This window comes from Mobula hypostoma, chromosome 15, assembly GCF_963921235.1.
Source record: "Mobula hypostoma chromosome 15, sMobHyp1.1, whole genome shotgun sequence".
NCBI classification, from domain to species: Eukaryota; Metazoa; Chordata; class Chondrichthyes; order Myliobatiformes; family Myliobatidae; genus Mobula; species Mobula hypostoma.
In genome coordinates, this window is record NC_086111.1 from 23,281,135 (window position 1) to 23,295,617 (window position 14,483).

At 44.3% G+C, this 14,483-nt stretch overlaps 1 protein-coding gene across 2 annotated transcripts in view; it reads right to left on the minus strand.

The window, feature by feature from the left end:
- Window positions 1–4,447: 4,447 nt before the first annotated feature.
- The window catches only part of rassf1 (Ras association domain family member 1), a 121,295-nt gene continuing 111,259 nt past the window's right edge, over window positions 4,448–14,483 (minus strand). For both annotated transcript variants that reach the window (XM_063067850.1, XM_063067849.1), the window contains 2 exons: window positions 11,724–11,839; window positions 4,448–6,924 (listed from right to left, as the gene is read on the minus strand). In XM_063067850.1, coding sequence (XP_062923920.1) covers window positions 6,778–6,924; window positions 11,724–11,839 — 263 coding nt within the window. In that variant the 3' untranslated portion in view covers window positions 4,448–6,777. The remainder of the gene's footprint in view (window positions 6,925–11,723; window positions 11,840–14,483) is intronic.

The window sequence follows — 14,483 nt, forward strand, 5'->3', positions numbered from 1 at the left end:
AAATTCCTTGAATGATTTTACTGCATCAAAGTACCCACAGCTGAATACAAAGTAACAGCACAAATCAGAATTATTAGCAGCTATCATAGACTCAGTGATGAATTCCAAGAAGTTAAAAGCAAATATGAATATTCAGAAAGTGCACAATCAAGTGAAGAGGGATGTTACAAGTCAGAAGAATCTGCTCCTTGGTATTCAGTGTTAGAGAGTTCAGAGCATGCAATCTGGAAACTGAGTACAGCCAGAAAATAAAATACAGAAAATTTTCTGAAAATAGAGATAGATAGATAAATCAATCAATCAATCAATAATTCCACTCTACTTCTCAGCAGATACTTAAAACACCACAAAAATATATAAGATTTTGAGGTGTAGGTGTATAGAAAGATTTTAAAGGAATCTCAGAAGGTGAGGCAAGGCAAACATCCCAACATCACTCCCCACCCCCCCACCATGCAGGACTCACAATCCTTCTTGCTGGGATATTAGTTCTCTTCCAGTTTAGGTGCCACATGTTAAAATTGTATGATTTTCCTATTTCTGGCCTCACTGGCATGTGGCATGGGCAGCAATCCTGAGATCACAACCCTGGAGGTCCTGCCCTTTAATTTAGTACCTAACTCCCTGAACTCACTTTCAGAACTTCATCCCTCTTCCTACCTATGTCTATATGGACCACGACCTCTGACTGCTCACTCTTCCACGTAAGATTGTTAAAAACTCGATCTAAGATGCCCTGGACTCTGGCATCTGGGAGGCAACATTGCATCTGGGAATCTCATTCTCGTCAACAGAGCCGCCTTTCTGGTCCCCTAATGAATCCCCTATCACCACAGCTCACCTCTTCTCCCCCCTTCCCTGCTGAGCCATAGAGCCAGACTCACTGCCAGAGACCTGACCGCTATGACTTTTCTCTACTAAATCATATCCCCAACCGCATCCAGTGTTGTTGAGGAGTATCCTGTAGTAGCTGTTTAACACATTTTACCTTGACTGCCACCCAGTTTCCTGTGCCCTGCACCTTGGGTGTAACTACATCTTTATATGTCTCCCAAATGATCTGAAGTTTATCCAGTTCCAGCTCTAACTCCTTAATGCAGGATGTTAGAAGCTGGACATTGGAGGTCTCCCTGCCTTCTCACATCCCACTCTTACATTGTCCACTCCGACAAAGGCCGCTCCACTTACCCATGCCTTATTTTAATTTGCACTTGCTACTGAATCTCAATCTCTGATTGGCTGTTGTTCAAACACTGTAACTTCTGCAAAGCACTGGCTTTTAATGTACATTTGCTGACCTGAGTGAGTCATTCCTTCTCTCACTCTCAATCTGACTGGTCGCTGCTCAAATTTTAACAATTTGAGGCAATAAAAATTTCCTTTTTTTTTGGAGTGTGCCTGCGTGCACACGTGTGCGTGCGTGCATCCGTTATGATGTCTTTTTCATGGCTTTTACAAGGCGCAGAGCAAGAGAGAGAGAGAGAGAGAGACTGTGTGGCGCGCCACTCCTCACATAAACATTTACGCAGTATTTTCCCTTTATTTTACGAGGTCGTGTTGCATTCTCGACACTCAACCAGGCACGGATGGAAAGCGTACTCAGGGGTGGGCCCGACTAGTTTCGAACCTGGGAGCTTCCGCTCCCGGGTCCAGCGCTGATGTCGTTGTGCCACCAGCCGGCCCGCAATAAAACTTTTAAAATTTATTCTTATAACATTACAGCACAATTCAGGCCTTTCAGCCGATGACATGCTGATCTTTAAACCTACACTAAGATCACTCTGTTTCATTCCCCCAAGTTCAGTCCCTTCCTACCTACATCCATGATACTTCACATGCTCTGGGTCTTTCAATGATTTCAGGTTCCCTGACTCCTATTATCTTATTTTTACAATGGATGCCCAGTCCCTATACCTCAAAGCTCACTGTTTCTTTCTGGACACCAGACCAAACCAGTTCTCCTCCACCACCACTCTCCTCTGTCTAGCAGATCTTGTCCACACTTTTAATAATTTCTCCTTTGGCTCCACCCACTTTCTTCAAACAAAAGGTGTAACCATGGGCACTCGCAAGGGTCCCAGCTGTGCCTGACTTTTTGTCGGCTACATGGAACAGTCTATGTTCCTAGCCTACACAGGTATCTGTCCCCCACTCTTCCTATGCTATGGCTTACTTACAGATGTTTATTATATGCCTATGGACTCTCACGGCTACCCGCATTATACCTCTTCCCACCGTTACTTGTAAAAATGCCATCCCTTCTCTTAGTTCCTCTGCCACATCTGCTCTCAGGATGAGGCTTTTCATTCCAGGAGAAGGAGATGTCCTCCTTTTTCAAAGAAAGGGTCTTTCCTTCCTCCACCATCAACATTGCCCTCAATCACATCTCTTCCATTTCACACACATCTACTCTCACTCCATCCTCCCACCACCCTGACAGGGATAGGGTTCCTCTTGTCCTCACCTACCACCCCACCAGCCTCCATGTCCAGCACAAAATTCTATGTAGCTTCCGCCATGTACAATGGGATCCCACCACCAGGCACATCTGTCCCTCCCCCCCCCCCCACTTTCTGCAGGGATTGCTCCCTGTGACTCCCTTGTCCATTCCCCTCCCCCTCCCCCCACTGATCTCCCACCTGGCATTTATCCTTGCAAACAGAACAAGTGCTACACCTCCCTCCTCACCACCATTCAGGCCCTAAACAGTCCTGGGAGGGGACATTTCACCTGTGAGACTGTTGTGGTCATCTACTGTACCTGGTGCTCGTGATGTGGCCTCTTATATATTGATGAGACCCTACGTAGATTGGGAGACCGCTTCACTGAGCATCTACGCTGTCCACCAGAAGAAATTAGATCTCCCAGTAGCCATCTGTTTTAATTCCACTTCCCATTCCCATTCCGATGTCAATCCTTTGCCGCCTCTACTGTCGCGATGAGGCTACACTCAGGACCCTTATTTTGTCTGGGTAGCCTCCAACCTGACGACATGAACATAGATTTCTCAAACTTCTGGTATTGCACCCCCCCCCCTTCACCATTCCCCATCCCCTTGTCCTCTCACCTCACCTCCTTGCTTGTCCAATGCCTCCCTCTGGTGCTCTTCCTCCCTTCTGTACTACTACTACGTCGACTCGGGCCTAGGGGGCCGGCGTCGGGCACAATGACGGACTCTCCACTTCTCCCTCGCCCTCATCAGTGTGTCTGTCCTCTCCTATTATATCCCCCTTCTCCAGCCCTGTTTTACTTTCACAGATCAACTTCCCAGCTCATTACTTCATCCCTCCCTCTTCAGGTTTCACCTGTTGCCTTGTGTTTCTCCCTACCCTTCCAGTTGTAATTCTACTCATCGTTTTTTCTTCAGTCCTGCTGAAGGGTTTCGGCCCAAAAGAGTGACTGTATTCTTTTCCATAGATGCTGCCTGGCCTGCTGAGTTCCACCAGCATTTTGTGTGTGTTGCCTGGATTTCCAGCATCTGCAGATTTTCTTATTTGTGCTAAGATAAATCTAACTCTTCCCTCCTACGCAACCCTGTTTTTCTAATATCTGTGTGCCTATGACTTTCTTAAATCCCCTTGGTGTATCTGACTCTACCACCACCCCTCGTAGGGTGTTCCATTCACTCACCACTCCTTGTTTTTAAAAAATACTTAACCCTGGCATCCCTACCCCTTTCTTCAAATCACCTTAAAATGATGCCCCTGGTATGAGACATTTCTGCCCTGGGAAAGTCTCTCGCTGTCCACTCGAGCTACAAACGTTTGTATATCTCTTATCAGCTTGTACATCTCTATCAAGTTACCTCTCATCTTCCTTCACTCCAGAAAGATAAGATTTAGCTCGCACAACCTGCCCTCATTAAACGTGCTCTCTAATCCAGGCTGCATCCTTGTAAATTTGCTCTGCACTCTCTCTAGAGCTTCCACATTCTTACTATAATGAGGTGACCAGAACTGAACATAATTTTCCAAGTGTTTACAGAGCTGCAACTCTTGAACTCACCCCACTGACTGATGAAGGCCAACATCCCATATGCCTTCTTTACAACCATATCATCTGGTAGAAATTTTCCCCAAAGGACTAATTGTACTCAAAACTTATTATTAAAACCAAGTGGCCGTTAATAAATACAGACCAAAAAGTCAAGAGTAGTCAGATCCTGAAACCATCTGTGACAGATACCACAGTAAAATTAAATAGGAACTGTTGAGATTGCAGAATTAATAAACGTTGATAGAAGAGTGTAATTATAACATTGAGACAGCAGGATCTGGAAAGAGGAAATTTAAGCCATATGTATGACTTTGTTTTTACAAGTGGTTTTAAAATATGTACATTTAGAAAGGCAATTTGAAGTAGAGTTTTGTCTTAGAACTTGGGGAGGGCACATCACTGGACACAAAGTAAGCAATCTTAATTTTACAAAACACAAAAACCACAAAACTAGTTACTCAGTTCACATTTTATTGAATAAAACTTAAAATACAACATAATTTATAAACTTCTTTAGTCAGGTGGAGTACTTCGGTTCAGATCATAGCCCGTTTCTCTTAGACTGCTGGTTGTACCCTACCACTATTCACAATGTCAATAGTGCTTTTCAGTGGATTCACAAACAGAGCTGTGAGAGCAGGACAGGTGGTTCCACATCATCACGCCTCTCCTCCTGGGGAAGAGTACCAGTCCTAAGCTGACAGTCTATCAAACCAGAGTGATAGTCACAGAGAATTCTGAACCTGTCCTCGCCTTTAGTTCAAAAAGGAGTTAACAGCCTGCAGTCAGGAGCGAAACCACTGGAACATTCAGCAAATCAGGCCACATCTGCAGTGAGGAAAAAGTGTTCAGGCGAAAGACCCTTCATCACAACTGTGGGGGAAAAATACTGATTTGTTTTCTCTTTTCCAATTCTGAAGAAGGATCTTTGACCTGAAAATAAACTTTTGCACAGATGCTACCTGACCTGCTAAGTGGTTCCAACAATCTGAGATTTCCAGCATCTGTAGTTTTTTTAAAAATGAATCTTATTTTGATTCCTGAGCCAAATCAACTCGCACCAGGGATTAAACACAGGACCCCATAATGCACAAGGCTCAGAATTCACCAACAGCCATTGGAAATGGATTTCTGTTCCAGGAGGCATTTGTGCAAATAATTGTGACTTAAAATTATTGCTAACAAGATACACATAACAAATGTACAGCTGCCCATTGGTCAATTTAGGATCAAGATGTATCCAGGTTTGCATTCTACTCGTGAATTGCAGCTTTGAATTATAATGACTGCTTACTGAGTGATTACCCCAAAAATAAATTGCCCTTAGCCTAAAATAATCAAGAATCATCACTAATTTCTCACACGTGCAACTTTGCCTGCTGAACACCGCTTATTGCCAATGCTCCAAACCTTTCTTTTCCCACTCTCCCTCCCACTTCAGACTTACTGCCTTGACATTGAGCTGTCCCCAAATTTGCCAAATGCACACCAAACTGATACTCACTCTCATTACACCATACTAAGCTGGATACTCAATCACTTCACCCAAGCCAACGTAACCTTCCCATTCACATCACCCACACCATACCAGTTGTATCCCTCTCTGCCTCCCATTCTAAACTGCATCCCCTCACTCAGCCAAGCCCATACTGTACCCCCATAGCCTAAATACAACTGAACTCCTTACATCTCATTTCTCTTTTTCAAGCGACCCGTGTTCAGTTCCTGCTGCTGTCTGTAAGGAGTTTGGATGTTCTCCCCGTGACCATGAGGGTTTCCTCCGGGTGCTCCTGTTTCCACTCACATTCAAAAGATATAAGGGTTAGCAGGTTCACTGGTCCCATGGGTGTAATTGGCCAGCACGGGTTTGTTGGGTCAAAGGGCCTATTAACATGCTGCATCGCTAAAATAAAATAAATTAAAGGAATACTTACTACATTCTGACGGACAGAAACGATGAGTCACCTGCCCCCTGACTCTACCATCTTGCCTTCAGCTGGCATTGGTGTGAGAGGATTGATGTGCTGAACAAGTGTGGAGTTAGGGAGGGATCTGAAGATCTTATGTCCTCTTCTTGCTGGTTAAGCTCCTGAGGTTTTGTTCACCAACTTTACCCCTGATTTTAAGAGTCAGACTGAGCTAAAAGTTCTCATCCCTGGGAAATCCCATCAATACCAGAATGAAATTCCCTTGTAGTTATTATCTACATAACACAGATATTTTTTTACACTTCTATATATATATATATCAGTGCTTGTGTGGCGGATGAGAATACAGCGTAAGCAACCAAAAGAAATTGCGACAGGATCGCTGCCCCCCCATCATACAAACCATGGTGAACAAAGTGCTCAGATAATGTGAGGAAGTCATGAAGCTCGGTACATTCATCTGCATGGGCACCTCCCAGTAAAGCAGGAAGCTGCTCAAGGTAGCAGGGTGAAGGGATTTCCTTCCTTGGGCAGAGACTTCCCACAAACGGCTTGCAACTGTTCAATTCAGCATCAAGTAAAGAACTCAGTCACACTTACTAACGTCAGGCAGATCTTCTATACCACACAATATCCCACCCAGCTCGTAGTAACTCACTCAAAACTTGTATTCTCCACAGTTTGTACTTTGCTCCTGGCCAAACCAGGTAACATTGGTTCACCGTTCATACATGTGAGCGTGTGCGCAAGGTTTTTATTTCCCCCCTATCATTCTCTCGCTCTCTCTCTCTCTCTCTCTCTCTCTCTCTCTCTCTCGCTTTCTCTCTTGTCACTTGATGGCAAGGGATTCCGGTCAACCAGGGGAGCGGTTGGCGAGCTCCTCTTGCATCTTCTGCCGGCAACGGGCGTACTTTCCGAACATCTGCCTGACGTGCTCCTCCTCCTCCCGCTGTAGGATTCTCAGGAAGTTCTGCAGCTCCGGTAGAGTGAAGGCATCCCACTGAACAAAGAAGAGAAAAGAAAGAAAAACACCCATGGTCACCGCTCCTCACAAACTCATTTTACCTCCGCTCCTAAGTCACAATAGCACATCTGTGGCTCTTCTAGGGTGGAACAGTGAAAGTCATTGGACTTTATATGCTGCTTCCCTTGTTTTCAGGACAGTCAAAGTGCTTTATAACCCCAATATCATTACTGTCATGATATAGAAAACAAAGCTGCCAATTTGTAAATGACAAGCTTCCACAAAACCAATGAAATAAGGACTGTTTAGCTCTGTTTTTATAATTTGATTTTGCAGCCCTGCTGTCCTTCAATCTCATCCTACATCAAAGGCAGCAGTACCTTGGTTTAATGTTGTGTCTGAAAGAAAGCACCTTGTGTACCCCTCTCATGCGGAACTAAAATATGTGCTCAACTTTCTGGGCATGGGTTCTGATAACATGACTGTGTCTCAGAGGTGAGTGTTTTACCAAGTTGATACATCTATTCGTTGTCTTGGTCCTTCATTGTGATTTAATTGACACCATTTTGAAAGCTCTATGAGCTGTTTCCTGTGACTAAAGATGAGCTCAGATGTAAGGTGTCTGCGTGCTCATTTTAGCCAGAAATGTTACACATAAGACCATAAGACATAGGAGCAGAATTAGGCTATCTGACCCGTCGAGTCTGCTCTGCCATTCAATCACGGCTGATTTTTTTTTTATCTCCTCCTCAACCCCAGTTCCCGGCCTTCTCCCCATAACCTTTGATGCCATGTCCAATCAAGAACCTATCAACCTCTGCCTTAAATACACCCAACGACCTGGCCTCCACTGCTGCATGCGGCAACAAATTCCACAAATTCACCACCCTTTGGATAAAGACGTTTCTCTGCATCTCTTTTGAAAGGGCGCCCCTCTATCCTGAGACTGTGCCATCTTGTCTTAGACTCCCCACCATGGGAAACATCCTTTCCACATCTACTCTGTCTAGGCCTTTCAACATTCAAAAGGTTTCAATGAGATCCCCCCTCATCCTTCTGAATTCCAGCGAGTATGGACCCAGAGCCATCAAATGTCCCTCGTGTGATAACCTTTTCATTCCTGGAATCATCCTTGTGAATGTCCTCTGGACCCCCTCCAATGCCAGCACATCTTTTCTAAGATGAGGGGCCCAAAACTGTTCACAATACTCAAGGTGAGGCCTCACCAGTGCCTTATAAAGCCTCAGCATCACATCCTTGCTCTTGTATTCCAGATCTCCTGAAATGAATGCTAACATTGCATTTGCCTTCCTCACCACTGACTCAACCTGCAAGTTAACCTTCAGGGTGTTTTGCACAAGGACTCCCAAGTCCCTCTGCATCTCAGATTCCTGGATTTTCTCCCCATTTAGAAAATAAGTCTGTACATTTATTTCTACTACCAAAGTGCATGGCCATGCATTTTCCAACATTGTATTTCATTTGCCACTTTCTTGCCCATTCTCCTAATCTGTCTATGAGTCCTTCTGCATCCTACCTGTTTCCTCAACACTACCTGCCCCTCCACCAATCTACATATCATCTGCAAAGTTGACAACAGAGCCATCCATTCCATCATCTAAGTGGTTTATATACAGCATAAAAAGAAGCGGTCCCAACACCAACCCCTGCGGAACACCACTATTCATTGGCAGCCAACCAAGAAAGGATCCTTCTATTCCCACTCACTGCCTCCTACCAATCAGCCAATGCTCTAACCATGTTAGTAACTTTCCTGTAATACCATGGGCTCTTAACTTGGTAAGCAGCCTCATGTGTGACACCTTGTCCGAGGCATTCTGAAAGTCCAAATATACAACATCCACTGCATCCCCTTTATCTATCCCACTTGTAATTTCGTCAAATACCAACAGGTTCATCAGGCAAGATTTTCCCTGAAGGAAACCATGCTGACTTTGTACTATCTTGTCCTGTGTCACCAAGTACTCCATCACCTCATCCTTAACAATTGACTCTAACATCTACCCAACCACTGAGGTCAGGCTAACTGACCTATAATTTCCTTTCTGCTGCCTTCCTCCTTTCTTAAAGAGTGGAGTAACATTTGCAATTTTCCAGTCCTCTGGCACCATGCCATAGTCCAAACATTTTTAGAAACATAGAAAACCTACAGCACAATACAGGCCCTTCGGCCCACAAAGTTGTGCCGAACATGTTTCTACCTTAGAAATTACTAGGCTTACCTATAGCCCTCTATTTTTCTAAGCTCCATGTTCCTATCCAAAAGTCTTTTAAAAGACCCTATCATATCCGCCTCCACCACCGTTGCCGGAAGCCCATTCCACGTACTCACCACTCTCTGAGTAAAAAACTTACGCCTGACATCTCCTTTGTACCTACTCCCCAGCACCTTAAACCTGTGTCCTCTTGTGGCAGCCATTTCAGCCCTGGGAAAAAGCCTCTGACTATCCACACAATCAATGCCTCTCATCATCTTATACACCTCTATCAGGTCACCTCTCATCCTCCATCGCTCCAAGGAGAAAAGGCCGAGTTCACTCAACTTATTCTCATAAGGCCTGCTCCCCAATCCAGGCAACATCTTTGTAAATCTCCTCTGCACCCTTTCTATGGCTTCCACATCCTTCCTGTAGTGAGGCGACCAGAACTGAGCACAGTACTCCAAGTGGGGTCTGACCAGGGTCTTATATAGCTACAACATTACCTCTCGGCTTCTAAATTCAATTCCACGATTGATGAAGGCCAATACACTGTACGCGTTCTTAATCACAGAGTCAACCTGCGTAGCTGCTTTGAGCGTCCTATGGACTCGGACCCCGAGATCCCTCTGATCCTCCACACTGTCAAGAGTCTTAGCATTAATACTATATTCTGCCATCATATTTGACCTACCAAAATGAACCACTTCACACTTACCTAGGTTGAACTCCATCTGCCACTTCTCAGCCCAGTTTTGCATCCTATCAATGTCCCACTGTAACCTGTAACAGCCCTCCACACTATCCACAACACCTCCAACCTTTGTGTCATCAGCAAACTTACTAACCCATCCCTCCACTTCCTCATCCAGGTCATTTATAAAAATCACAAAGAGTAAGGGTCCCAGAACAGATCCCCGAGGCATTCCACTGGTGACCAACCTCCATGCGGAATATGACCCGTCTACAACCACTCCTTGCCTTCCGTGGGCAAGCCAGTTCTGGATCTACAAAGCAATGTCCCCTTGGATCCCATGCCTCCTTACTTTCTCAATAAGCCTTGCATGGGGTACCTTATCAAATGCCTTGCTGAAATCCAAATTTTTGAAAGATCATTTCTCATGCCACCACAATCTCTAACACTGCCTCTTTCAGAATCCCAAGGTGCAGTTCCTCTGGTCTGGGTGACTTACACCTTTAGGTCTTTCAGCTTTTTGAGCACCTTCTCTCTTGTAACAGTAACTGCACTCAGTTCTCTTCCCTCACACACTGCAACATCAGGCATACTGCTAGTGTCTTCCACAGCGAAGACTGATGCAAAATACTCATTTAGTTCATCAGCCATCTCCTTGTCCCCCGTTATTATCTGTCCTCCCTCATTTTCTAGCGGTCCTATATCCACTCTCATTTCTCTTTTATTTTTAGCATACTTCAAAAAACTTTTACTATCCACTTTGATATTATTTGCTAGCTTGCTTTCATATTTCATTTTTTCCCTTCTAATGATTTTTTTAGTTGCTCTCTGTAGGTTTCTAAAACCCCTATCCTCTATCTTCCCACTAATTTTTGCTTTGTTATATGCCCTTTCTTTTATTTTTACAATAGCTTTGACTTCCCTTGTCAGCCATGGTTGTACTATTTTGTCATTTGAGTAATTCTTCACTTTTGGAATATACATGTCCTGCACCTTCCTCATTTTTCCCAGAAATGCACGCCATTGCTGCTCTGCAGACATCCCTACCAGCAGCTCCTTCCAATTTACTTTGGCCAACTCCTCTCTCATACCACTGTAGTTCCACTTACTCCACTGAAATACTGCTACATCAGACCTTACTTTCTCCCTATCAAATTTCAGGTTGAAAACAATCATATTGTCATCTCTGGTTCCTAAGGGTTCTTCTACCTGAAGCTCCCTAATTGCCTGCGGTTCATTACATATCAAGGACCACTGCCGTGGTAACTAGGAAGTTAGGAGAGTGGAGGGCTGGATCTTATACATTCAACTCAGACTGGAACACGAAATTTCAGAGCTTGTTCCTATTGTTGAGGATAAACCCATCAAGGTTGGCATTTCTTCATCACCTCGGTCAGCTTGTTTTGTTAAAACAGCCTGGATTGCTCGGTCACTCCCAAGGACAGGAGTCAACATTGACGTAGGGGGCTGGACTCATGTGCATGTCAGACCAAGTAAAGAAAGCATTTTTCTCTGTAAATTACATTACAGGACCAGTCAGATATGCTACCAACCCTAATTCCTGGAATTTTAGACCAAGATTCAAAATTCCTTGACCTATATTCTATGGATATTAGTTTGTACTACTAAAAAATAATTGCTAAACAATATAACTTGTACACTCTTAAGCACCAATCTAATGTGGTAAAATAAAAAGGACGATTTGAGTCAGGTGCCAGTTTAACACCATACCTAATATTAGAACATAGAACAAAACAGCACAAGAGCAGGCCCCTTTGGTGCACAATGTTGTGCTGAACCAGTTAAATTAGTAATCAAAATATTATTAAATATCCTTCACCCAGTTAGAATTCTTCTGATTTTGCAACTAAGCCAAGTATCTGGAACTTTACACCTAAACTACCAGCATAAGATTGACTTACATTCACTTCCCCTGTCTCATTCTCTTTCAGGACGAGACTTAACATCTTCTCATCTGGCCCAGCCAGCAGCCTCAGGTACAAGGGGTGTTCATCATCAGAAAGTTTCCGAGTATAAACTGCAGAGGAGAAAATGCAGCAAAATTTTAAGTTTCTTATTTAATTACGCAATCATACAATCAAGACTGCAAAGATCCCTCCTCCCACTTCCCTGGTTATGAGCAGAAGGGACTGATGGCAGAGCGAATGCTCCTATGTGCCAAGTTTTATGACACATATTGAGAAAATGAATCAAACATATTCACTCAAGTCAGACAGCCACATTTTGACTTTTGCACCCCAACCCCCCCCCCACCTTGTTTACATTCCTTTGTTCATCAGCAGTGACTCACTAAATGCTCATCGTTCAGTGTCTGGACATGCAGTTTCAATCTGAGTAACTGCATCAGACTCTGGACACATGGTTCGATACCCAGCAGCCTAACATCCTGGAGTCGGGAAATTGCAGTTAAGAAGCAAAGGATGAGCCTCTGAGCTGTAATGGTACAACTTCATAGGGAGTCTGGCCTGGGTTGCAATTGAGGACTTAGCCAGTGACAAGGGGACAACTCAATGACAGTTAATGAAAGTTGTATATTTAAAGTTATTTAAATATACAGAGTGGGACAGCCCTTTCGGGCCCAATGAGCTGGAACACCCAGCAGTCCTCCTAATTAATCCCAGCCTAATCACAGGACAATTTACAATGACCAATTAACCTACCAACCAGTACGTCTTTGGACTGTAGGAGGAAAACATACAAACTCCTTACAGACCGCCAGAATTAGCTCTGATCGCCAGTGCCCTGAGCTGTTATAGTGTTGTGCTAACTGCTACGCTACTATGGTGTCCGTTTTAAAAAAGTTTGCTTAATCTGAAGTTTCAAATGTCTGTCGATAAAGCACCCACAAAGCTGAGTGTCATTGGATTCAAAATAACTTAATGCCATTCTTCAGTACGTAAGTGAAAGGAGAACAAAATGATTGTTATTATGGATCTGATGTAGCATAAAATAAACACATTAAACATAAAGAACACAATAAAAAAAAGCTTGTGTGTATATTGATTGATTATATGTACATAAAGTGAATGCTAGGTACAGAGTATCCAGTTAGTCATTTTAGTGCCAATGGATAAAAGGCCCATAAGATCTTTGTAAACACAATTGACCCAGCATAACACAAAAACTAGCTGGGAAAGTACAGGGTTTCCATTTCCTAAGTCTAGCTTCACAGCGTTTTAAGAAAAAGCATTTATAAGGGAGGATACGGGAAATACATTCTAACGAAATCTCCAGAGTGCAGCCTATGATCCAAAACACCACATCCTTATGTTGGAGTTGGCAGGGTATCAGTAAATTCCAATTTCTATTTATGTCAGCATTTCCTCTCAGCAGAAGTGAACGTGAGGATCTTAATCAAATTGGCAAACTACCTGGACACGATCGGTCATTCAATGCATTTCAGAACACAGCATTTTTAGGAACAGGAAATGACCATTTGACTCCTGATCATGCCTGGACTCTTTCGAGTGCTGAATATACCTACACTGGCTCAGCTGCACTTAGTGTATTAAAACAAAGTGGCATCTGCTGCTCTGCTTTTGGCATTACAGCCACATATCCTCAACAGTGCCCGGCTTCCTGCCAAGAGATTCTCCTGTGGTAGGGCGTTCTGCTGGCAAAGCTCGTTGTGAAAAGGAAAAGTGAAATTTCAAGCCTTGATTAACTATGCTATTTTACCCTATAGAGGACAATTGGTTTTAGCTCAGATCTCCTTTTCCTCTTCCTCTATGCCATCTTCCTTCTCCATGCCTTTGACTCACTGGGCAGCCCACTCACTTTGACTCAGAAAATTGCAGGGCCATATCCTTGTGCACGTAACCTAGCTGACAATCTGCAGCACTGGGTAAGGCACCACTGCCGGGAGGTGCTGTCTTTAGAATGAAAAATTAAACCCATGCCCTCTCATCTCTGTGCAAAAGACAATTACGTAATCCCATGAAAAGTAGGGGAAACCTGCTCCCCACCCTGCCCCCCCCCGCCAGTCGCCTGGCAAACATTTATCTCCGAGCAGATGCTCTGCCATTACTACAATGCTGTGTGATGTTTCTGTGAGCTAATTAGTTGCTACATTTCCGGTGTATCTACAGTAACAAGTGGTGTGTATGGGGTGCCCAGGGAAGGGTAGCGCCTCTGTTGAAGGTGCTTGTTTCCATTCTAGGACGACGCACTCCCCTCTGATCCCACCAGACACACAGTTCTCATCTGTGACTCCAAGTAGCTGTTTGCATGTGACAGCAGCCACGCTGCAGGTGGGGGTAGCCAGTGGGCCTCATAGCCCAGTGAGACAGGGACATGCCTGTCCTTAGCATGTGAAATCGGCTCTGGCAGGATGGGTGGCTGAGATCAATAGTGAGAATCAATGGCCAGGAAGGTGGTTCCGTAACACTTTGTGGGGAGCAAGGCACAGAAAAAGTCATCGTCATCCACTGCAACCCCAGCTGTGACGACTTCCCGTACCACTGGACCTGGACTTTCAAGGTCGAGAGAGTGGAATTGCCCCAGTTCAATGGCTTCTCCGCTTTAAACAACCGCTGTACTCACAAATTGGATTCATTACCCACACTCAACTGCGCGGCAGAAGGAATGCACAAATCTGTTGTCGTCGGATACGACGGACAACCCATCACATTGTCAAACATACCGTGGGTTGGAAGACATGT